This window comes from Ursus maritimus, unplaced genomic scaffold (genome assembly GCF_017311325.1).
Source record: "Ursus maritimus isolate PB19 unplaced genomic scaffold, ASM1731132v1 scaffold_33, whole genome shotgun sequence".
Taxonomy (NCBI): Eukaryota; Metazoa; Chordata; class Mammalia; order Carnivora; family Ursidae; genus Ursus; species Ursus maritimus.
In genome coordinates, this window is record NW_024425897.1 from 7,044,003 (window position 1) to 7,067,853 (window position 23,851).

The 23,851-nt window shown below is 52.7% G+C and overlaps 2 protein-coding genes across 4 annotated transcripts in view; both read right to left on the minus strand.

The window, feature by feature from the left end:
• TFIP11 (tuftelin interacting protein 11) overlaps nt 1–11,987 on the minus strand; it is a 14,063-nt gene extending 2,076 nt beyond the window's left edge. Inside the window, 12 exon segments of the mRNA XM_008686686.2 lie at nt 229–371; nt 840–1,083; nt 1,425–1,593; nt 2,217–2,323; nt 2,447–2,864; nt 2,866–2,954; nt 4,406–4,558; nt 5,931–6,058; nt 7,517–7,673; nt 8,008–8,161; nt 9,968–10,185; nt 11,857–11,987. Of these exon segments, the coding sequence (XP_008684908.2) occupies nt 229–371; nt 840–1,083; nt 1,425–1,593; nt 2,217–2,323; nt 2,447–2,864; nt 2,866–2,954; nt 4,406–4,558; nt 5,931–6,058; nt 7,517–7,673; nt 8,008–8,161; nt 9,968–10,176 (1,971 nt within the window). The 5' untranslated portion in view covers nt 10,177–10,185; nt 11,857–11,987.
• Nucleotides 11,988–19,280: 7,293 nt separating this feature from the next.
• Nucleotides 19,281–23,851, minus strand: part of TPST2 (tyrosylprotein sulfotransferase 2) — a 45,747-nt gene continuing 41,176 nt past the window's right edge. For all 3 annotated transcript variants that reach the window (XM_040619657.1, XM_040619656.1, XM_008686741.2), the window contains 2 exons: nt 21,458–21,506; nt 19,281–19,771 (listed from right to left, as the gene is read on the minus strand). In XM_040619657.1, the coding sequence (XP_040475591.1) occupies nt 21,465–21,506 (42 nt within the window). In that variant the 3' untranslated portion in view covers nt 19,281–19,771; nt 21,458–21,464. The remainder of the gene's footprint in view (nt 19,772–21,457; nt 21,507–23,851) is intronic.

Here is a 23,851-nt window from a genome sequence, read left to right on the forward strand (position 1 = left end):
CCCCCCCCCCCCCCCGCCCGCAAAGGTAGGGGGTGAGGAGTAGAGCGAACGCACAAGAGGTGCTTATCATCTGGTGTGTGGTGCACGTTCGGTAAATAGTGGCTGCTGGGATTACTGCTCGTCTTTGCTCTGTGTGAGAGCACAACCTGACAGCGGTCCAGGGATCAAGCTCCTCCAGTCAGACCCGCCTCCATCCCAGCCCGCCCCCCAAACCACGGCAAAGTGTACCTGGAGCCACTTGGGGAAGAAGTGCTTCTCGAGCAGCCCCACCAGGCTGGACACAGAGATCATTCCTTCCCAGTCGACGACCCAGTAGAAGGCATCCATGTGCTGCTGGTGGGGGTTAATGACCAACTCCCCGAGGCACATCCCTGCGAGAGCAGCCCAGGCTTTAAGGCAGAGTCACAGAAGCACAGAGCAGACTCCTCATCAGACAACACTGGGCTACATCTGCTTTTATGCGTCAGTTTTAAGCTCTTGACATGGCAATTCTTAAAAACCGTTTTCTTTTATAACCCAGACATAATACGTATTTAAAATCAAATACCACGAAAATCTCAGAACACCAACACCTAGCATGTTCCCAGAAGCCCCAACCAGACTAATCAGGAGCCAGGAGGCCTGCGGAGTCTGAGGCCGCTGATGTCGTCAGGACCCCGGGTACATTTATCTCCCACCTCTGTGCGCAGAATGGCACTTAGCGTGGCAAGCAATACTGCATCCTCGGCTTTCTCTGGGAGCTCCAAGCCCATGTTTTAGGAAGCCCAGATCCTTACTGCTGGCCAGGACACCAGGGCACCAAAGCTGCTGGACCTAATGCCCTTTCCCCATTTCCTCACCCAGCTTGGGCACTATGTTCTTGACCATGAATGCCTCCCAGGAGCCCGGGGTGAAGACGTCTTTCCAGGGCTGAAGGATGAGCTTGGCGGAGGAGTCGCTGGGGTGCCACTTCTGCAGGGCGCTGGACAGCTTGCTGCGGATGGGGGAGTAGAGGGGCTCCAGGCGCGCCTGCATCAGGGGCAGCCACGGGTGGACCCAGGAGTGGATGGGCACAGTGTCCGTCAGCGGGTTCCAGTTTTCCACCTGCAGAAGGCGTGGGACAAAGCAGCAGTTCCAGATGCACCGTGTGGCCAAGAGCACGGAGTTCCCACAGGCCTCTGCACAACCAAACTAACGCCCCCGGGGCAAGCGCGGAATCTCCGCGATGGCACACGTTCTGTTCGCATGAGAGAAACCAAGAAAATGGATTCCCTCCTTAAACAGGGAGGCCCTGGGGGAACAGTGCCGACAAAAGGGCTGGAGTTACCCATAGGACAGTAACCGTGTCAGCAGATTTGGTTCATTCCAGGCCTTCTGGCGGCACCGAGAGAGCAGAGAAGGGCCCCTGGTTACGCCAGCGGTCCCCCCACAACTCGGGGCCCTACCTCCTTCTGCAGCTTGGGGAAGATGAGCTGGTCCAGGATGTTATCTAAGATCCACACGGGAATAATGTGCACCCAGCTGTCCAAAAAGTCCACCATCGGGTCGCAGTTCCTTGGCTGCCACTGGGTGACGATATTTCGAACAAAAGGCATCCAGACCTCCCATATCAGCCTGTGGGAGAAAGGCAGTGGGCAGCCTAACTGCAAGGACAGGTTTCAAAGCAGACCAAATACGCCCACCACCTCTCCGGAATAAGAAAGAAAAAGGCACAGAAATGCAAGCACAGCAAACCACCGGGCCAGTCCCCATACTGGCCGGACCTGCACCTGCCTCATCCCTGCTCGCCCAGCCGTCTGCTCATCTGCAGGGCCTGGGGCGCCCTGCCAGTTCCCGCCTGCCTGGCAGGGTTGCTGTGGGGGCACAAGGGTCCCCTCTTCCAGGGACAGCCTGCCTTCCCACTAGAGCTCTGTGAGCAGCTGACTCACCTCGTGGGTCACAACTCAGATGTCACCTCCTCTCAGAGACGTCTGCTTCCAACTACTCTCGCCACCCCAAACGGGTGTGTCCTTTCTGTTCTCCATCGCTGGCCTTGTCTGTCCGCTTCTTTACCCTCCACCTGCCTTTTCCACTCCCTGCAGACAGAGGCTGTCTGCCTTACTCCCAGGGCAAGCCCGGCGTCCAGCCCGTGCGTGACGCTGACGGGCGCAGGGTGGATGAGTAAACAGAAACCTCTAGAGCAGGACCAGTCCCCACCCTCCGCAGCGGCATCTTCCTCCCCGTCCCCATGTCAGTACCTGTGAAAGGCGTCTGCCGAGAGGTCCTGCCCGCCGTGGGATAAAAGCTGGTCGTTCTCCAGGAGGCTCTTCCACTTGGAGACGACCTCGGTGCCGTAAGCGCAGTCCTGGGGGGAGACGCGGCCGTGACGCAGCCCCCTGCCCCGTGCAGCCTCTCCCGGCCCGGGCCCGCCCCCTCACCCTCCCCACCCCAGGCGGGAGCAGAGGGGCTCATCTCACCAGCCACCCACCTTCAGCGGGTCCCACTCCTTGAAGTACTCCTTCATGAGCGGGTAGACGATGGCCACGGCGAGGTCCACGCGGTCGGACATCCTGTACTCCTCGTAGTACTTGTCCTGCAGGGTCTCGAAGACACGGGCGCACTCGTCCAGCGTGAGGGGGTCGCTGCAGCCGGGCTGCAGGCGCCGCTCGCACTCCTCCACCATCTCCAGGACCTTGCTGAGGTTGGCGATGACCCGCTCCTCGTGCTCCAGGACCTCCGACATCTTCTCCAGCTCGTGCGACAGGTTGACCACCATGTCCCGCTCGTGCTGCAGCTGCCGGTCGCTCTGGATGATCTCCTGCTCCGTGAGGTCGATGAGCAGCTGCAGGTTGTGCTCCAGCTCGGGCAGCGCGAAGCCCGGCGCCTTGGCCTCTTTGCCGGGCTGGCGGCAGCCCGTCGTCGGGGACGTTGTGCTTGTGGCTGATCTGGCTGTAGCTGTAGTAGACCTTCTGCTCCCGGCCGGTCATGTCGATGACCTGGGAGGAGGTGGCATGGGGGGAGGGTCAGTGTGCGCCATCACCGCCCTGTGAGAGCGCGAGACGGCAGGACACGGGTGCAGGTGCGCATGAGCCCCGCTATGGCGGGGGGCTGGGGGGGCCCGCAGGACGCAGCCAGCACTTCCAAACTGGTCCCTTGCGAGTACAGACTACTTAGCTGAGAAGAAAATCTAGTTCTGTGGCAAAGGAGAGGCGACACTGACGGAGGCCCGTAATAAAACAGCATATGCAATCAGACCATCACATTGGGGTAGAAGAAAAATGCGTATTTAGGCAAAGAAAGAGATCTAGAAGGACGTGCATCAAGGTGTTAAAACTGGTAACCTATAGGAAGGAAGGAAAAGAATAGTTTTGCCTCTGTGTTTCCTAATTGCCTAAATGGTACGACACACTGCTCTGTAGTAAGTCGTCTTTTGACTTAGAAACAAAATAACACATGAGAAAACAGTGATTAGGCAAGGGCAATTTAGGAAATGAGCATTTCAAGAAAGCGGAGGAAAAACTGGAATATAAAGCATACTGAGACAAAGCCATCCGCCAGCACGGGAAGTAAGAGTGTCCCCAAGAGCCACGTGCGTTAGAGTCAGCCGGAGAAAACTAAACACGGAACACCTCAGGCCCTGCCTGCGTCTACGGACTCCAAGTCTCTGGCTAGGCCCTGCGCAGCTGCGTGGCTTACCAGCCCTCCCCGCCGAGAAACACACACACACACACTGTCCTACGCCAAACTGCAACAGACAACGGTCACCCTTGTCCTCTGGCCACTCGGGAAAGTAATGGAAAACCCAGGACTATAGGCACATTAACAGTGGCTGAAAATTTAATCCATTTCTAAAACTGAAAATACTCCATGCTGGTACGCCCCGAGGACGCTCTCGTGCACTCCTAGTCACAGACTGAGTTAGCGCACCCTTTCCACTATTCAGGAGCCTTAAAAAGCTTCCTATTTTTAACCCAGTGATTGTACTTCTAAGAATCTATCCTTAGAGAATGTCTGAAACACAGACAAGGCTTATATACAAACTAGCCAGCCCCACACCAAACCAGAAAACCGTGAAAGGTCTAGCCACACGGGTAGGACCAAATAATCTAGTACTTCATTCTCTGGGATTACACACTCACTAAAAACCATCTTCACACTGCGTTTTTATCACGGGAATGTTCTTAAGTTCACAGACTGTCACTTCAGGAAGAAGGGGCCACTGTCTCACGTACCACGAGTGTGCCCTGAGTGCCCGGCCCTCAGAACGCGACAGCTGTCCCTGGACGTGTGAGTGCAGTGAACGGGGGCAGCTACTGCCCGGTGAGAAAAAACAATTCACTAGCCTAGACAGAAGACCCGACGGGACCCGCGAGAACGTCTGGTGACTGACCAGGCTTGGGTGTGGCATTACTTGTGTTTCCCAGGGCCCGTCCCGAGGGCCCCTTACCTTGACCTGAGAAAGCTCCTTCTGGGGGGCGGCAAGCTTCTTACTAATCCTGCCCTTGGCCTTCAACTCTTCCACTGTCTTGTATGAGTATTTGGGCTTCTTCTTGCTTCCGCTGGGGTCCTTCCTCCACTGGCTCAGCTCCTTCTGAAACTCCTGAAGCAGAGGGAGGCGGTGCGTCAAACAACAAAGGCCGCTTTTTACAGCAGCTGGGGCCGTGGAGACCATTCACAGACCTTCACTCGGTGTGGTCTTCCATTTACACAAGGCTCTGTGCTGAGCAGTGTGCCTGTGTGATACTAAAACCGGGTCCTGAGACTCCCCGACGGCCAGCCCCTCTTAGAAATGAGAAGGTTCGGAAAGCAGGTGCTCCAGACCGGAAGGAGAAACACCCAGACGAAGGCCACGCTACGGAGCAGCTACGAGGGGCGAGCACTAGGCTAGTTTTAAATTCACCTCAGGGAACAATATCAAGAATTTTTTTTTAAGTACACAAAACCTTGGTTCTCATTGAAAATGAAGGTAAATAAGCAGGCCCGAGTCTTAAGGCGAAGATACCTTTTGTAATCAGGGTTTGCAAAACTTTTCCACAGGAAGACCTGCAGCGGAGAAGGAAACTCGCTCTGAGGGGAGGAGAGTCCAGCCCACAGAAGCGGGTTTTGTGCTTGCCCTCGTTTCCTCACACTGATTTTAAACTTGTATTTTTTTTTCCCCCTAAAAAAATCTGGACTTCTACTTCAGGAAAATCTGAAAATCAAGCACTACTGAGCCCGTGTTTCTAGCAACAACTGCCTGGAGGTGAACAGGAAGCAGCCCGTAGAGAGCCAGGCCCTCGCCTGTCGGCCTCAGGCCCCACCACTCCTCGCTGCCTCACACCCGGCTCCCTGCTCACGTCTGCTGCGTGCCTGGAGCCCCCGACTCCGAGCAGTGGACACCTGCTGCCTCAGCAAAAGGAGAGGCTCCGTGACAAGAACGGTGACAGCACATGTCTGCAGCCTCCTGCTTCCCCTCGTAAACGCAAAGGGGGGAAAAGTACCTCAGTCTGGAGAGCTGGCCCCTTCTGCCGGAGCAGAGCGACACCCGGCTCCTGGCGGCCTCCCTGGCACACTCGAGACGAAAGCCAGCCCGCCGCAGCCTCTACGGCCTCTCCACCGGCAGGCTCGGGGCTTCGCGCTCTGCGTCCTCTGGCCTCAGGACTGGCCCCGTGCCTGTGCCTTCTTCTGCCACATAGGCACGGATGGTTTCCTTGCCCGAGACACCTTCCCTGACCACCCCATTTATGTATGTCACCCCCCCACCTTACTTCCCACGCGGGCACTTCCCCGCGCCACCTGCCCTCGCTAAGCACACTGCAGCTGCTCACTGTCTGTGTCTGCGCTCTGGGCTCTACGCCGTTCCTCGCGGTACAGCCCGCGCCAGCACGGGGCCGACAGAGACGTGCCGCAGACACCTGCAGACTGACGGGACGAATGAACAGACGCACGAACCAACCACCGTCACCCGCCCGTGACTCCCGACCTCTGGTTACCTCTTCCGCTTCTTCTTCGGAGTCAACCACGGGGAAGTCCTGCAGGGACTGAGTGGTCCGCTCCGAGCCATAAGCTCCCACGGCACCTTTTCCCTTTCTCTGCTTGGCTTCGATCGGGTTAATGATACCTGACAAATTTCAGCAAAAGATAAACGAGATCACAGGACAAGCCATCAGTGAAACCCCCTTGCTTAGTCCTCACACAGAGTAACACAACCCAGGAAGGAAGGCTCTTCTCTGCCCCCGGAACACTGTTCAGGTTCCGTAGGATCTGAAATTGCTAAGCATTTATGGGGCCACCCAACAGGTTGCTGACATTAGGCTATGTGTGTCCTAAATACAGATTTTTTATGTCCACTTGGATTTTTTTTTTTTTGGTATGGGAGAAAAGAACTATTCATACGTAAGTGGGAACTCTGGCGTGCTAAACTCTACAGTTTGGAGGAGGGCTCTGGTAAGGGAGTGAACCAGTCAGAGACTACAGACAGCAGGAAGGCAGGTGAAGTGGCAGTTCAGTGAGGCCCCCTCCGTTTCCCTCGGTAGCTCCTGTCTCCCAGACTTCACTCGCTTTACGGCACGCGTAAGCCTTGGAAATAACTTTTCTTCTAAGGGTTTAGAGACAGGAGTACAGCATTTCAGCGAAGACCCCCCACCCGCCCCTTCAGCTAATTCTGTCACAAGCTCGAATTAGGACAGTCCCCTTGTTCTCATTCCAGGTCACCATCTCCAGCTCCATGGGGGTTCTCGGACTTTTCCCACACCTAACGTGTTCAAAACATACCCTGGGTGTGACCCGAACAACTACTTGGGGGGTGGAATCTGGATTATCGACACTATTATTTATGTGCACTTGGTGACGGCTCTCGGGAAACAGGTCACGGAGAGAGCGAGCAAGGTCCCGCAGGAAGAGCCCAAGTGCTTGGTCTGTGTGGTTTAGGTATCAAGGAGCCAGGGACGTGTGAGTGGAGCTGTGTGGACGGGGCCCGAGGTCAGGAGACCGGGCTGCTGGCTGCCGACGGAGGCCCCGATGTGAGATTTGCTCAGCCAGGGTTCCGGTCTCTAGGGTTGGAAAAGCTACACACTGTGTCACTGCTATTCCTGAAGGACAGGAATAGCACGGGCACGGTCGGCCGGCTCCTGTGCCTCCGGGTTCCAGGAAAACTCATGTGCAGGGAAGCGTGCCGGGACAAAAGAAAACAGGGAGTGTGGAGGCCACGAGGTCCTTGGCAGCTAAGACCATTCCTACCAGGCAAAGTCGGAAATCTTAGGTGAAAGTATCTTATTTATAAATACTGGTAACAAACTCATTTGTTAAGAAACACTGGATAGGCCCCAAAGAAGCCTATCAGTTTGCGGCCTGTTTGAGCTGCCTTCTACAAAGCCTAAGCCTCTTTCTCCTGCAGAACAGGTGTTTTGTTGGAGTGTGATAAAGCAGACAGCTGAGGGGCACAACTGTCTGCTGCTGGCGGAGCAGGCGGCCGGGTTCAAGTGCTCTGAAAAGAGACAAAGCAAGGCACTCCCCAGCCCACCCCTCTTTCTTCCGCCTCGCCGCCCTCCTGCCTGACTGCAGGGCACCGGCGCCCCACCTTGTGCGTTCTTCCCGAGGCCCCTGCCAGGGACGTAGCCCATCTTCTGAAGCAGCTTCTGCCCGATGCCTTTTGTGTGTCTTTCCCAGCTGCCAAAATCCATGAAAGACTTGGTTCCTCCTGCAAAGCCTTTCTGGCTGGGTTTAAAATTGCCACCCTGAGCAGAAAAAAACCCAAAGTTTAGTTGATGGAAAAAGAAAAGGAAGGAAGAACCTAAAAAAGCAAGCTTGGATGACGGGAAAAGGGCCTGGCAGTCAGAGCATCATGAAAAGCGTCATACGAAGCAAAAATAGACCTGTGCCTTGTGTTAGGAAAGCAAAGGGACTGCACTGCCCACTTCGCACCTCAAAGGAACCCGCCACCATGGGGAGAAAGCTGCACAACCGGCCTCTGCTGAGCGCCCCACCCCCCCGCGACCTGTAGGAGATGCTTGGGCTGCATGACCTCCCGAGGACATTACGAAGGTCACAAGCCTAAGATGAAGATGCTACCGTCTTTAACTTCTTGGGTCCAAAATCCTTAGGAAAGTCATCCTGCTTAACAGGCTTCTCTTCATCTTCCGAATCTTCCAGCTCGGCCTCCTCTGCTGCCCCTTTCTTGAGGCCAGCGCTGATGAAGTTGACTGGCGCGGAGTAGTCGCGGGCCCTGCGGATACACACGGCCCCCAGGGGTCCATAAGGAGCCTTCTGCAGCATCGCTTGTGGAAACTCTTCTGGCCTGCGAACCCCTTAGAGGGGACCTCCAGGGATCCGTTTTAAAAGACCAACACATTCACTTATATCAAAAGGGCCCCAGATCTAGCTTCCTGTAATCACGAACACTGTTGCCTGATGTGTTCAAGGCACCTGCAGGTGAATTCTTCCCTCACCTCCCGGTATAGGTCACACTCTCCCTCAGGTCCTAAGTCAGTTACAGGAAAAAAATGCAAAATATGACAAGATAACGCAACTTTCCTTTTACATGTTTCAAAATTAACTTACTTTAAAAAGCATGTGTTTTGGACCTATTTCAAGTACAAAAACCAAGCAAGAAAGAAATTCTGATAGATAAAAACCATCAAACACAATAAAAAAAATTGTATGAATGGAAAATATATTAATGATATCGGTCAAATTCTTAGAAAAACTTCAAGTCCGTTACCTTTTTTAGTAATATGAAAACTAAAGTAAAATACCTGGGGAATTAACTCCGCGAGATGGAGAGTAGCTATGCTGACCAGGACTGTCCCGAGAACAGTACTTACAATGTCATAAACCTCGGTTCCCTTCATACAATGACCAGCCTGTCATTAAACATCCCCACGGCAGTCACAGAATTCAGAGGATTGTTTCCTAAAAGATGCAATGTAACTTAGGGGTTAAGAGCCCAAACTCAGGAGTCAGGTCCAGATTCTCAGCCTGGCCGTGTGCTTTTGGCCTCAGTTTCTTCATCTGTAAAACGGGATGCTGATAATGGTACTTTTCTGACAAGGTAAAGGATACCAACGAGTGCAGAACAAGTGAGGGGCCGTCATTATCTCATAGCTATGTAATTCTTGACCTCTGATCCTTCTATCATCCACTTTCAGGTTTCTTTGCCAGATGAGAAGGGGTTGAGCCAATCTCCATACTCTTTCTCCCCAGCCTCCTTTGTGAAAAAGGCACAGTCTCCACAAGCTGGAGCCTATAGCCGCAGACAGGACAGGGAGACAAACCCAAACTCGCTACAAGCTCTGGTCAAGCGAGCTGTGGCCAGTGCACACAGGACCTCACACTGAGGAGAAAGACACTGGGCTGAATCCTCATCTCCCTGCCACCAACCTTGCAGGGACCCTGTCTCTGCCTCACAAAGCTCCCCCTTCCCCTGGAGCTCCATGCCAACTCTGCACATCAAAAGGTCTTCTCCAAACATAACTGCTAGCCCTGTCATCTGCTCTCTACCACAGACCCACGGGCCTCTTCTGCACTCCAGCCTGCAACACCTTCTGTACCCTCGTGGACACCTGTCACCTCCCCTCAAGAGCCTCTGCATACTCCTGCCTCTCCCCTACCACCCTCGTTATCTTCTGTTGTCATAGAAGCTCAAGGGTCGTTTCTCTAGAGAATTCTTCCCTCACCTCCCGGTATAGGTCACACTCTCCCTCAGGTCCTAAGTCAGTTACAGACTTCCACCGTGGGAATTGTTGATGCCTGCCTATCTCCATGCTCTAGTGTCTGGACTCCCGGAAGGCAAGGAATGGGAGTATAAGACCTAATACATATAACTGCTCGTTAAACACCAACGGATGGTTCAATCAGCAAAAGAGCAGCCCTCCAGCCAAAGAGGAAGCTGGGCCTCCCTAGCTGATGTTGTAGCTGCGGGACTCAGTAAGGCCAGAAGAGAAGTATATTTAGTGGGGTATCTGCCCAACCCCCTCTCCATCTTCCCTACTTCCCTAAAGCAAGGGGGAAGCAGCCCCGTGCCGGCCAGTACCGTTTGCCTCCAAAGCTGGGCCTCTCTTCATCTGAGTCTCTCTCGGCCCACACTCCATAGGTGGCCTCTTCCTTGGTCTGCCAGTGGCGCTGCCGGTTGGGGTTAAATTCATTCTGGAGATCCCAGTCGGTGATCTCAAAGTTCTCCCGCTCATCGTCATCATCATCCATGTGGCCTTCCCCATCCCGGTACAGGTGGGACAGCGACATGGCCAGTCACTAAACAAAGGGATAAAAAAGGCACACACTGTCTTGTGGTAAGTCCTGCAGGGAGCAGCAGTAGGCTTCCCTGAGTCTCTGCTCCTTGCTCCCTTCGAAAGTCCTCCAAACTCAAAGTCCGTTAAAATCAGTTGCAGTTCAATAAAGCAGACATTAAAAATATATTTTAGAAAACAACACTATTTAAACAGGTGGGATAAAAGACTCGTCCGAACAACATGTGATTCTTAAACATCTATTCCTCTGTCCTAGTCAATGTCATAAAACATCACACTCACATGTATATAAACCACATAAAAATAACTAAGTATGTTATTCTATTTATTATTGCCTCAGAAACGGGTGGGCATCTTCCTGGATCCCAGATTTTGTTGTAGTTTGTATTATATCTGGACCCTCAACAGTCTCAGGCGTGACTGATTTTAGAATATGCTTTCTGAAATACATTACTTGGTGAGACCCTAAGATTTAAAGTTTGCCTCCCAAAACATGAACCTCTTCTGAAGGCAGTAGTAATTATAAACACTACCTTAACAGACATCTGTGTACTGCCACAGAGAATTCACCTCCTGGTAGCTGGGTCATGAGATTCGGCGGTCTCTTTCGTCCGTAGATTAACTATACCGCCTCTGAGAATGCCTGTGAGCCAGATCAAATGAGATGGTGCTTAAAAAACACCTAGCCCAGGGGCACCTGGGTGGCTCAATCGGTTAAGCGTCTGCCTTCGGCTTGGGTCATGATCTCAGAGTCCTGGGACGGAGCCCCGCATCGGGCTCCCTGCTCAGCAGGGAGTCTGCTTCTCCCTCGCCCTCTGCTCCTTCCTCCCCCCACTCGTGTTCTCTCCTCTCTCTCTCTCTCGCAAACAGAATCTTTTTTAAAAAAAGTAAAAAAGCACTCAGAATACAAACGCTCAAGGAACAATAGCTGTTACTGTAGCCCCAGGACTGGGTCCATCATCATTACTATTACTGGATTAGGGAAGGAGCCTAACAAAGTACTGCTAAAATCACAGCCTGACTTCAAATCCCAGCTCTACCAGGTACTCAGTGAGTATTCGAGTATTACCTACAGACGAACTGCCAAGCACGGTGCACTTCACGATAATACTTTCAATATGGGACAGCGACTGTGATTCTTACCTACCGGTTGCTTGCTACAAGCAGCCTTCACGGACAAGGAGTTCACTACCTCTGCTCGCTTCTGTCGCAAAGTTCTCCCTGCTTTATTCTACTCACTGACACACTGGTTGGGTGCAGCTAGTCCCAACCTCACCCAAGAGTGGAACGGAGGGAAATGTTCTCAGAGGAGGTAGGGAGTCAATAATACCGCTGCCTCCTTGGACACCGTAATAACCGAAGGGTTGCTAGGAGTTACAGAGCCTTTGGCACAGAGCAGTACCAAATACTTGCCAGAAGCTTCGGGCTGATAAGCTAATATAAGCATCAAGTCACTTCTAGGAGGTGGGTACTGTTAGCGTTCCCACGCTTCAGGTAAGAAAAACGAGGCTCAGGGAAGTCGGCCAACTTACCCTGGGTTCTACGCGGGCAGAGCTCGAAAGCAGGGGGGGCTAGAAGCCAGGCTTCGCGGAGGGGCTCGGGGGGTCCCTCGCACTCCACTGGCTGGGACCACGCCCACACACCCCGTCTCTTCCCGCACCCTGCCCCCACTCACCTCCCCCGGGTCCCGCAGACCAAATACAGCCACCAGCTCTAGGTGAGCAGCTTACGGCCCCGGCGGCCGAAACCCGGATGTGTCTAGGTTGGCGCGCCGGAAATGACGTACTCGGTAGCGGAAGCGGCGCGCTGGTTGCCAAGGCAGCAACGGAAGGCTCGAGCGCCTTCGGCTCTGGAAGGGCGGGGCTGAGATGCGAGAAAGGAGGCGGGGATTTTCAGGGCTTCGCAAGGCTGGAGGCGTATTTCCTGGCCTCGCCGGTCTCCCTACCGCGCCCTCTAGGTGTGGACGGCGCCGAGCCACCTTGGCCCGCATGGACTCCTTTGCCAACCTGAGATTCAAAATCTGTAAAATGGGAATATAGGACTAGCTCACTGGATAGTCCTGAGGAATAGCGTGAGGCAGTAGCTGGGCCGGGACTTGGCCTGCAGGAGGGAATAATGAAGGTCAAGGCTGCCTCCTGTATCTTTGGGGCGCCCGGTCGTGGGCACAGAGCAGTTGCGTTCTGCGGGAGCTTGAGAGAGTGCAGGAATGAATGGGCAAGCTCCAGAGGTCCCAAGTATTCCCTCCAGGAGATCTTTCCCTTCTCTTCTTTTCCAGCCAGTTGGTTAATACATTCATCAGTAAAATAAATTTACTGATCTAATAGAAACGTACTGAGTGCCTACCCCGTGCTAGGCTCAAGGGAAACAGTGAAGGAAAGAGGCACCAGCCCCCCAGGAAATCCCTGGCTGCCTCTGGACTCTGTAAGCACACAGGCTCTGGAGTCCCCATGTCAGCTCTGCCACTTACAGCTGTGGGCCTCAGGCAAGTCACTACATCTCTGGAAGCTTCGGTTTCCTCTTTTGCAAAATGGTGGAGGATCCGGCGAGATAAAATATGTAAGCCGTTCCAACCACACCTGCCACACCGTAGGTGCTTAGGAAGTGTTAGCTGTTAATTTTGGCTTATATCCTTTCTCTCTCTCTCATCTCCATATGATGAAAAGATTCAAGAGGCAATTGTTAGAATTGCCCTGGACTTCTGGTCAAAGATCTGGATCTAACTTCCAGTTGTTATTAATGAATCAAGAACCTACAGGAAGCCAGTTAACTGCCATCTTCATGAGACAGGCACTGTGACTTCATGGTCTCTGTGTCCCCACTGACATGTAATGTCACCGTGCCTGACACACAGTATGTACTCAGGAAAGAAATTAGAAAGTGAGGTTTCATACAAGAGAAGGCGGGAGGGGGGAGAGTCTAACAGACTAAAAGCTTCACCAGGGAGCAGAGCAAGGAAAAACAAGGAGACGAGAGAAACTGTTTTGAGTCTGGGCCTGGAAATGTATATGCGTCTGTTTATAGGCCAAAGCCAAAGATAGAAGTAAGCTTGGCTTCTCTGTAGCTCTCTCTCCAGCTTTACAGCCCACTTGGTGGAGCTGAGGTTACTCTGATCACCAGGGACTGAGGCTCGTGGATTCGCTTCATCAAATGGACCCTGCCATGTGGCTTCTGGAGAGGGGGCCTTTGTGGACTGTGGTGGGGTCACTAAGAGTACAGGCTCTGATCCCAACAATGGGCCAAGTGGACATCACGTGATATGATGTGATAGGCCGCCCTGAGATGGTAGCATCGCTCCTGTGATGTTCCCGTCGAAGACGCATAACTGGGATGGAATCATGAGGACACCCTAAGACAAACCCAAATAAAGAGATGTTCTACCAGACAACTGGCCTGTGATCTTCAGTAGTGCCCAAGTCATGACAATCAAAGAAAGACCCCTGAAGGGCTCCAGACTGAAGGAGTCTAAGGAGACGTGACAGCTAAATGCAACACATGATTCGGAACTAGACTTTTTTTCTATAAAGGAAGTTATGGGGACAACTGGCAGAATGTAAATGTGGTCTGAGGTTTCCATGGTAATGATGTGTTGATGTTAATCTCCGGAGTCTGCTGGTTGTCCTGTGGTTACACTGGAAAATGTCTTTGTTTGCTGGAAATACTGAAGTATTTGGGGGGGTGATAGGGTATCAGGTAGGCAACTTAGTCTCAAGTTATTAAGGGGAAAAAAAGGTTCCCTGTGTACTTAGAATTTTTTTTAAAAGATTTTATTTATTTGAGAGAGAGCACAAGCCCTGGGGAGGGGCAGAGGGAGAAGGAGAAGCAGACTCCCTGTTGAGCACAGAGCCCAATGCAGAACTTGATCCCGGGACCCCAGGATCATGACCGGAGCCGAAGGCAGACGGTTGACCGACTGAGCCACCCGGACACCCCTAGATTTTTTTTTTTAAGATTGTATTTATATATTTGACAGAGACAGACAGTGAGAGAGGGAACACAAGCAGGGGGAGTGGGAGAAGGAGAAGCAGCTTCCCGCTGAGCAGGGAGCCTGATGCAGGGCTCCATCCCAGGATCCTGGGATCATGACCTGAGCTGAAGGCAGACACCTAACAACTAAGCCACCCCCACATCCCTAGAATTTTTTTTAAATGAAGTTAGTGGAATAAAACATCAGGGATCCAAATCACTTTGCTCCTTCCTCCATGTGGGACGGCGGTAGGTAGCTTCCCCTCACTGCACCTCAGTTTCCCCATCTGCAAAATGGGGATGACAGTGGCGCTCTAAAAGGGTTGTTTTCAGGACCAAAGAAAGAGGGGTGGCTAAGGAAGGCATCTAAAGCTGCTGGCCATAGGAAAACTAATAAGAGCTTAGTAAATGGTTATGACTGTTTTCATTTGAAAGACCCCACCTCGCACCTCTCTGCACAGGAGGCCGCTGAGCCGCAAAGATCGGTGGTTTCTCAGGATTTCTGGGTTCAGAGGCCCGGTCTCCAGAAAAGCAAGGGGAGAGGCAACCAGAGTTGTAGATGCCAATTTCATACCGGACACCATGGTCTCCCGCCACTGCCCGAAAAAAAACCCTTGCTTTGGGCCTCGGGGACATCCAGGCCCGTGTCTAGATTCCCAATGAGGTGCTCAGACGTGGAGCTGTCCCAGAAGGGTTGCCAGGCAACAAGGCTCCTTAGCAGGAGCCCGACAGGGCCGTGGACACTTGTCAGATGAAACAGCAGAGGAGGCTGGGCCGCAAGGGGCCGCGTGCGCAGGCTACCCAGCGAGTTGAAGGACGGAGCCATGCCTGAAACCCAGGAGTTCCGATGTCCAGCTGGGTGCTTCGTCTGCTGCACCACGCCTGGGGCACCCGCACCATTTCCGGCCACTTACCCGAGCTAATACGTAGAGAGTGTGGCCTGTTTGGGGTCGCAGAGACAAACCCACCGCACGCATCAGCTCGTGGATTCCACAAACTTCCCCGGTTGTTTCTGTTACCCAAGTCCACGGTCCTCATCACCCCATTCCACAGCCCCGACTCCATAATGCCTTCGAAAGATTTGGGGGAAAAAAGAATCCTCCCTTAGTTACCACTTTAAATAGGTTGGTACCATAGAAACAATCCACCAGTGGCATTTCGAGGCTGATATATTTAAAGTCTAGCACAAGTACCTTTTCTAGGACGGTGACATTATACCGTTGCACATGGCTTATTCTTAGTTCGAATTTTGTCACAAAAATAGCGTGTCCTGAACTGGGGACGACTGGAAATCCAGATGAGCTGAGATTAGCAAATCTGGTTTCCCTTGAAATGCTTCCTCCTATCTTTCAAGTTTGTGAAGACTATTCTAATACGCAAAGCTGGGACGCGAGGATGCACGGGCCTGGGTGGCGTCTGTAGGGCGAGCGCCCTCACGAGCACGCGGGGAAGGGGGGGAAGCACAGCTTTCATCACTCATTCATTCACTGGTTCCTTCACTCAGGCACACGTATTTCCTGAGCTCCTCGGGATTACCTACTGCCACTAGTACCTTCCAACTTTGCGGTTTGGGGCAACAGAGAGCGTGACCCCACACGATTTCTGGGGGCAGGAATTCCAGAGTGGCTTAGCTGCTGACTCAGGTGCTGCTACAGACTCAGGATCTCTCTTGGGGGTGCCGTCGAGAGGTGAGCTGGGACTGCAGTTACCTGCAGGCTCGACCAAGGCCGGCTGATCCGCTTCCGAGGCGATTCGCTCACACAGCTGGCAGGCTGGTGCTGGCTGTTGGCAGGAGGCTTCCGGAACTTGCCATGTGAACCCCTGCTTATGGCTGCTGAGCGTCCTCATGACCTATGACTGGACTCCCCGAGCATGGGTGACTAAGAGAGAAGCAAGGCAGGGGCGCTTGGGTGGCTCAGTCTGTTAAGCATCCGACTCTTGGTTTCAGCTGAATTAATCATTCGACTCATGATCTCAGGGTCGTGGGATCGAGCCCCGAATCAGGCTCCTCGCTGGGTGGGGAGTCAGCTTAAGATTCCCTCCCTCTCCCTCTGCCCCTACACTGTTCACTCTCTCTCTCTCTCAAAAGAAAAAAAAAAAAAAAAAAAGAGGAACAAGGTTGCAGCCGCAACAAAGGAAGTCACACACAGCCATGTCCCTAATATCCTATTGGTTGGTCACACGGCCAGCCCCCTTGAGGGTTGCCAGATTTAGCAAGCAAAAATACAGGATCCCTGGTTAAATTTGAATTTCACATGAACAACAAGTAAGTTTTTAGTATAAGTAAGTCCCATGAAATACTTGAAAAGACTGAAAAATTGTTTTATCTGAAATTCAGATTTAACCATGAGTCCTGTATTAACCCCAAACCCTATCCCTGTTCAGTGGAAAGGGACAGAGTACAAAAGGGGTGTGAGTGCCCGCAGGTGAGGATTACTGGGGGGGGGGGGGTCACTTGGCAGCTGGCTTTCCCAGCCCAGGACAGGCTAGGCCTGGCCAGGGTGGGGTGCGGGGTGGTAAATGGAGAGCAATGAGGAATTATGGTTCTTGCACTCATACAGTGTATGGTCCAGGAAGACCAACTTGAATCAAGTCACCGGGTACATCAATGCAAAACCTTGACCATGAGTAAGCGCTTCCAAGGGAAGTTACTGGGGCTTGGGACGGGGATGGCGTTCTCATCAGAAGCGCCATTTCTGTTTCTTAGATTCAGCTTTTGCATGTGACTGTGTGTGCGTGTGTGCAGGCGGGGGGGGGCGGCGGGTAGCATATGGAAGGGTCTGCCACTGAACAGGGGACGGAACTCTGAAAACACACACACACCTATGCACAAAATGGTGAAAATGGAACCTGGCCTGTGCTCTGTAGGCTAGTTAATGGCACTGCGTTACAGTCAATGTCCTGGTTTTGCTATGACACTACAGCGGGGACAAGATGTCAGCAGTGAGGGGAGCCGCGGGAAGGCTCCATGGGACCCTGTGTCGTACCTTTGCAACTTCCTAGGAGTCTATAATTATTTTAAAATAAAAAGGCAACTCACCAGCCCGTTGAAAATACCAGCTGTTACCATGGCAACAAGGTCAGACCAGAATAATCCAGGCTTGTGTGCGGGTTTAAGTTGGTGGAGGGCACTCGGTCAGGAGCCAGCCCTAGTGGGTGGAGCGAGGGCTTTCACCCAAAGGAATGGGATTCCTTGTTAATTGTCCTGAAAAGTGTTCCTTTAGAAGAAAGAATGAGGACGGGGGTGGGGGGGATGGGCAAGAGATGTCTTCCTGGTTCTTGGCCCAGATCTGGGCTTCGGGAGGTCCAGAGTAGCTCCATCAGTGGGAAGAGCCGTCCCTGCTCCCAAGGCAGAATCTGGGGAAACCAAAAAGCCTGGGTTTCTTGATGACTAAGCCTTTTGGGCTCTGGAATCACTGTGCTTTAAACAGTAAAGGAAAGAGATGTCTTTAGTCCGCACCCTAGTGAAGAAAGGGAACATTCGGCTGACATCGCATCTCCTAGAGAGATCCCTTAATGTGATGTATTCCTGCGTTATTTCATGACCCTGCGGGTGAGGCTGATAAACTGGTGTTGATGACGACCGTGGCCAGCTGTTTCCCCGAGACGGCCACAACTGCCCCTCTCACCCACCTGCACTTCTGCGTTGTGACCTTGCCACTCACCTCCAAGAGGAGGAATTTCTCTATTCTCTTGAATGGGGGGCGGGGCTAGGATAAACTCAGCGGAAGTGACACTGGGCCAGGCGTATCCCTTAACTGACTGGCTGTCCTGTTGCTTGCGGCCCCTGGCAACACTTGCTCTGGGAGAAGCCAGGCACCGTCGAAGAAGTCTGGCTGTCCTGAGACCGCCATGCTGTCAGGAAGCCTAGGCTAGCCGCGTGTACGAGGCCATGCGACAGAGAAGCCCATGAAAGCCTCTTGATGCTCTAACCACCTGGGCCCAGGCACCAGACGGGTGAATGAAGAAGCCTTCAGATGGCAGGGGTCCCAGCCACCCTCTGACGGCGAGAACCACCCAGCTCCTTCCAGCTGAATTCTGGAACGGAGAGATCGAACAATACACTGTTGTAAGTCACTAAGTGTGGGGCCAGCTGGTTCTAACGCAACAGACGAGTGGGGCGCTGAGCAAGGCTGGATGTGTTCTGCTCCCCGGTGAGCGGTGTCCACGAGCTTCCTGCGTTCAGAGCGCCATCATCTCCCCTCCCACGGCAGGTCCAAGGCGGGGACAGACAAGAGCTGCCTCCCATGGCAGGCTCATCGCACCCCAGGCCCCACGGCCTATGTCAACCATCGGCCCCTCCCAATAAACCCCTGAAGTTTTAACTTCCCCCTTTTACAGATGAAGAAATGAAGCCCCAAGCCACATCGCCAGTAAGTTGGCCTGACTCCAAGATCTATGCTCCAAACCACTGGGAGTCTTTGCCTTCCCAGGGAGTGTGGAGAAAACACTTCAACCCTTAAAGACGTGAAACTTCTCTGGACCCAGCTGGTCCCTCAGCATTTGGGGGCCGTGCCGCAAATTTAGCAGGCTGGGACTGTTCGTATCCTGTATGTGCCAAAGAAAACACGGGCCCTCGACCAGCTCTTTGGGAGATTATCTCTAAACCCCTGGGATATCCTGTTTAATAAAAGTGTCTTTGCATACCAGGGACCCTGGGCCACACCAGGCCTGACGGTCTATGCTAACAATGTGATTTATGGGGGGGCCTGGGATCATGACAGATCACTCGACCTCTGCAGGAGCCAGAGCCAGAGTAACTGAGATCAGTCACATGGGTGCCCCATGCCTAGGACGGATGCCCGATAAAAACGGCACACTCAGGCTCAGGCAAGCTTTTCTGGTGTCATACTCGTGGCCCGTCGTGCCTGGTAGAATTAAGCGTGCCCGTAAGCCTCCACCAGGTGAGCATACCTGGAAACTCACTCCTGATCTCCCTGTCCCTGCCCTGTGCACCTGTTTTCTTGGCAGATTTTAATCTGCATCTTTTCTCTTCCCAACACAGGAGCTCGGCATGCCCTGCTGAGCACCCGAGCTGGGAACCTCGTTTGCCTGTCATCAATGCACCCGACAAAACCCAATATGGAGGGGGAAAAAAAAAATCTGTTCGCTCTGTCAAAGTCAGGCGCAGACAAATGAGTCCCTGTTCACTTTATTCAAATAATTTTTTTCTCTGAATCTGAGTAGAACTGAGGAAGAATCAAAGAAAACCTCATATATTAAATTCTTAAATAGATTCTTTGAATTGAAAAGTAAGGGTCAATAGGAGAGGCACAGGTGTGGGCCTTGTCCCCGCCAACAAAGCCACCAAGGCAGTCCCGCAAATTAAGAAAAATGGCAAATCCATTTCTTAAAAAAAAGTTCTTGAGGGGAAAGATTAAAAAATACCTAAGTTTCAAAAGCCGGACTACTGCCACACCCCTGGCTCTCCACCCCCCCAGAGCGTCCAAAGGTAGAGAGTCTCCGGGTAAGTTTTCAGTGATGCAGCTTTTGCAAACATATGCAAATACATTCCTCGTTAGCAGTCCTGTTTTGGCGATTAATAGCAAGCAATATGCTTGGATTAGAGGTCCGATTTCCACTCGAATGCAAAGTGTCTTCTCCTGTCGGCAACAATCTGCAGAGATCTGAAAAGGAAGACAAGCACGTTAGGCCGAGTCAGACAGACCTTCCATATTCGTACGTGCGATCGAGGAACTATTGGGGTCTTGCCGCCTATTCACATAAGCAGGGGCGGTGATCTCTGCGCACCCCAGATGGCCAGAGAGAATTTAAATTTAAAAGCTTTCCTTGGGGTTCTCACCCTCATCCCAAACTGCATCCATTTGACCTCAAAGATAGACTCTGTTTACTTACGAGGAGAAAGGGGTGATGATTACGTCATCAATGCCAATGGATTTCTGGAGGCGAGGGAAGGATCGGCATTTGTTTCAGGCCAACTGTTTACCAGGGACGAGCCAAAGCGCACTATGTATGATACCGCATTGGAACAGTACAGCGAGGGCTTTTGTCAGCAGGAAGGTTCAAAAATCGACTACAGACTCTGCAGACCCAGAACGAGGGGGAGAGGAGAGCGGGAATCACGGACACAGGAGCCTTCCCATAGGAGGTTTCTTGCCTCTGGAAGGCACCAGAACTCTGGGATCTCAGCACCATTCAAGATGGGATCCCTGATAATGACAGGGCCTGAGGCTGGTGCAAAGTGGATTTAAAAAAAAAAAAAAAAAAGAAAGAAAAGAAAGAAAGAGACTAGAAGATATGCTGATTATTTAAAAATAAGATCAGGAGACTAAAAATAGAGGCCAGGCTCGAAGCTTCTTTATAGTCTAGAGCAAAAGGGAGAAACCCATGCGAGTCGGTTGTGACCTCTCTGGGGGGTCACCCGAGTGACAGAGGAAGTGAACTTCCTGGGGCCTTAACGCCAGCGCCCACGCGCATAGCGGGGGCACGAGGCTTCCTGGATTCCCACGCGCCCACCTGGGCCAGCTCACTTCATCTCTCGGCCCCACCGGCAGTCGGCCGGCCCAGGTGAATCCCCCTTCTCCGGATGTCACAAATGGAGGCTGGGAGGTGGCCAACCTGAAGTGGGATCCTAAATCTCTGACCAAGGTCAGAACGCGTCCCCCTACCCCCGCGCAAGATACGGGTGGCTAGACATGCACTTCAAATCGTTCCTCAAAAGCAAACTCTGGAAGAAGAGGCCCCGGGGGCGGGGGGGTGGGGGGAAGAACGATGCTGCCATTTGGTGGCTGTGTGCTCTTGGGCAAGTCAGAGCCCCCTCTGGGCTCTGAAAGCTTTCCTTTTCTATGTCAGCGGCCATCCCAGGGATCCTCACGGTTAACGGAGTAACCCAGGGGCAGCACTTGGCCCAAAGTCCTGGGGGTTATTCTTAGACCAGAGCTGCTTGGAGCTTCTCTTAGAACATTAATTGCTTTGGGCCAACCGGTTGCTGTTTATAGAAGCAGGATAAACAGACAACATTCTATGCCAAAATGTTCTAGAATCCTAGCCCCCAGCCCCATCACATGAGTCCCTGGTGCCCCCTCCCTGAAGCCAGACAGACCTTCTTCTGGTTGGTCCTGCAATGATCCCTGCCCCCACCGGATCCAGAGCTAGGAGACTAAGCTGTGATTCTATAAATAGCTTCCCCAGCTTGTCACCATGGAAACCCCCCTTGGGGCTGGGTCAGCCCACCTTGGTGGACACTCCTCCCCAGGGAGGCCCTGGAAGGGCAAGGCTTTCAGGAGAGTAGCTCCTGGGCTCAGAAGGCGTTGGGGGAAGGCGGGGGAGAGAAGGGACGTCTGCAGGCCTACCTGGAAATCATGAGCTTCCTAAGTGGGCGGAGGTGCTGTTCTGGTTCACCTGGAGGAGGAAGCAACACACAAAGGAGTCAAGGCCAGGTTGGGGTGCAAGGATCTCACTGCCCTGAGGTCAAGCCTCAGCATCACTGGGGCGGGCACACACTCGCTCATGGGGTATTCACCCCACACCTACTACAGGCCGGGTGCTGGGGATGCTGTGAACATGGCCGACCTGGTCCCATTCTGCAGCTTATACAAACACATATGCAAGATAATGTCCCCTCCACCTCCGGGCAATACAATGGGCTCCTGTGAGTGACTCTGGAGCTACTTCAGAGACGGTGGTCACGAAAGGCCACTATGAGGGGATGACATTTAAGCTGAAGCACAATGAAAAATAAACATATGCTCTTTGTCCTGGGGTTCCCGGCACACAGCTCCTAAAACCCTAGAATCTCCCAGTGATAACAAGCGGCTCTTGTATGCTAATGAGATGACAGGTATCTGGCTTCAGAATGGGCGCTGGTGGCTTAGAAAGACCAAGGGATGCCTCTGGGGAGGGGAGAAGGGCTGGAGAGTAAGTCAATAACCAATGATTAAATCAATCATACCGACTTCACGAGCACTCCTCAGAAAGCCCTAGATGATGGCTTCGGAGAGCTTCCAGATAGGTGAGCACACGGAGGTGCCGGAGGGTGGCGTGCTCGAAGAGGGCCTGGACACTCCACACCCCTTCCCCCGTACCTTGCCCTGTGTACCTCTTCCATGACCATTCCTGGGTCGTATCCTTTCTAATAAACCACTAATCTAGGAAGGAAAGTGCTTTCCCAAGTCCTGTGAATTATTCTAGCAAATTCTCAAATATTAGTTGGCGGGGCAGAAATGTGGGTAGCCGGGGAACCCCAAGGTGGCTGGCCTCTGAGGTGGGGGCAGTCTTCTGGGACTGAGCCCTTAACCTGCGGGGCCTGACACGAACTCTGGGCATCACTGTGCAAACTGATTCTGGAGAATCAGAAATGGGTTGTTGGTGCTGGAAAACGCCCCAAAAGCCGAGCTCTAAAAGATGCAAATGAGGCGAGGTACACAAAGGTCTGGCTGGAAGAGCATTCCTGGCAGAAGGAACAGCAAAGATCTGGAATGGGGGCGGTGGTGTTTGGTGCCTCACGAATGAGGATTCTTTTTCTGCATTCGCTGCAATTCTAACGTGTGAGCTGCTCTGTTTTGCTTGCTTACGATTTTTCCACCTCTGGGGTTTCAGGGTGATCATTCTAGATGGCTACAGAGTGCCCTGTGGAATGCACATGCCTTCATATACAGAACTGTTGCCGTAACACTGTTCTCCAATTCTGCGATACCGTGACGGAAGCCAGGTGCCCCGTGGAGGACAGGAAGGGAGACGAGGAAGGAAAGCAGGGGCCCGATGCAGTTGGCAGGGCAGCTCTCCGGAGCGTGGCGGTGTTCGCGACCTCCACAGTTTGCCCCCAACAGAGCAAGAAACAGTCCCAGGCCAGCCAGACATCTTGAATACGCCGCACAACGCAAGAGAATGTAAACTACTCCCACTCTTCTGTACAACAGTTTAGCCTTCTGGGTCAAGAGTCTTAAAAAGAACGGGACCCTTCCGCCCACTGATGCCACTTCATAACGATGTCTTCCAAGGGAAGGGCTCAGTAGAGCCCGGCAAGGTCAAGATGAAGTGTACATGCCATCGTTCGGGACACTGCAGAAACTGGACATGATCTTGGGGCAACAGTAGCTCATACTACATTCCAGAAAATACTATGTCACCATTCCAAATGGCAACAGCGAAACCCGAAAGATGGGAAAACATGAAGAATGCAAACCCAAACGGCTCACTTGATGACACCGCAAGGAATGCCAAAAGCCTGCTCGGGCGGGCAAAAGAAGATACTATGCAAAAAGGAAAGGCGTTTCGGGTGGTGACTCCTTCCCCTCACCCCCTCTTCTGCGTGTGGCTCTTGTTACATCATCTTTTCGGTTAAAGCAGGCAATAAATTAGTGCTGACTAATGCTCGTAACATTTTGTTCACGGCGGCAAGAGGATGGGCTGGGTGTCTGACTCCCAGGAAGGGAGCATCGAGCCCTCCCCAAGGATCTAAGATGGGTGCAAAAGCCAAGGACCCCGGACAATGAGCATTCATGAATTTGATTATTAAACTGGAGATTGGCACCCTTTCTCTGCCAAATTAAAAACAAACAAACAAACAACCCCCATATACACAAACTAAGACACCTCATTTAAAGGGGGGCTATCATATCAGTGAAGGCGGTGGTCCTTCTTAACATGATCCATGGACCGCACCCCACGGACATACCCAGGATGTGTGGGAGGCACAGCCAGGGAGATGGGCTGGGGGAAGCAGGGGCATTTGTACGTCTACATCC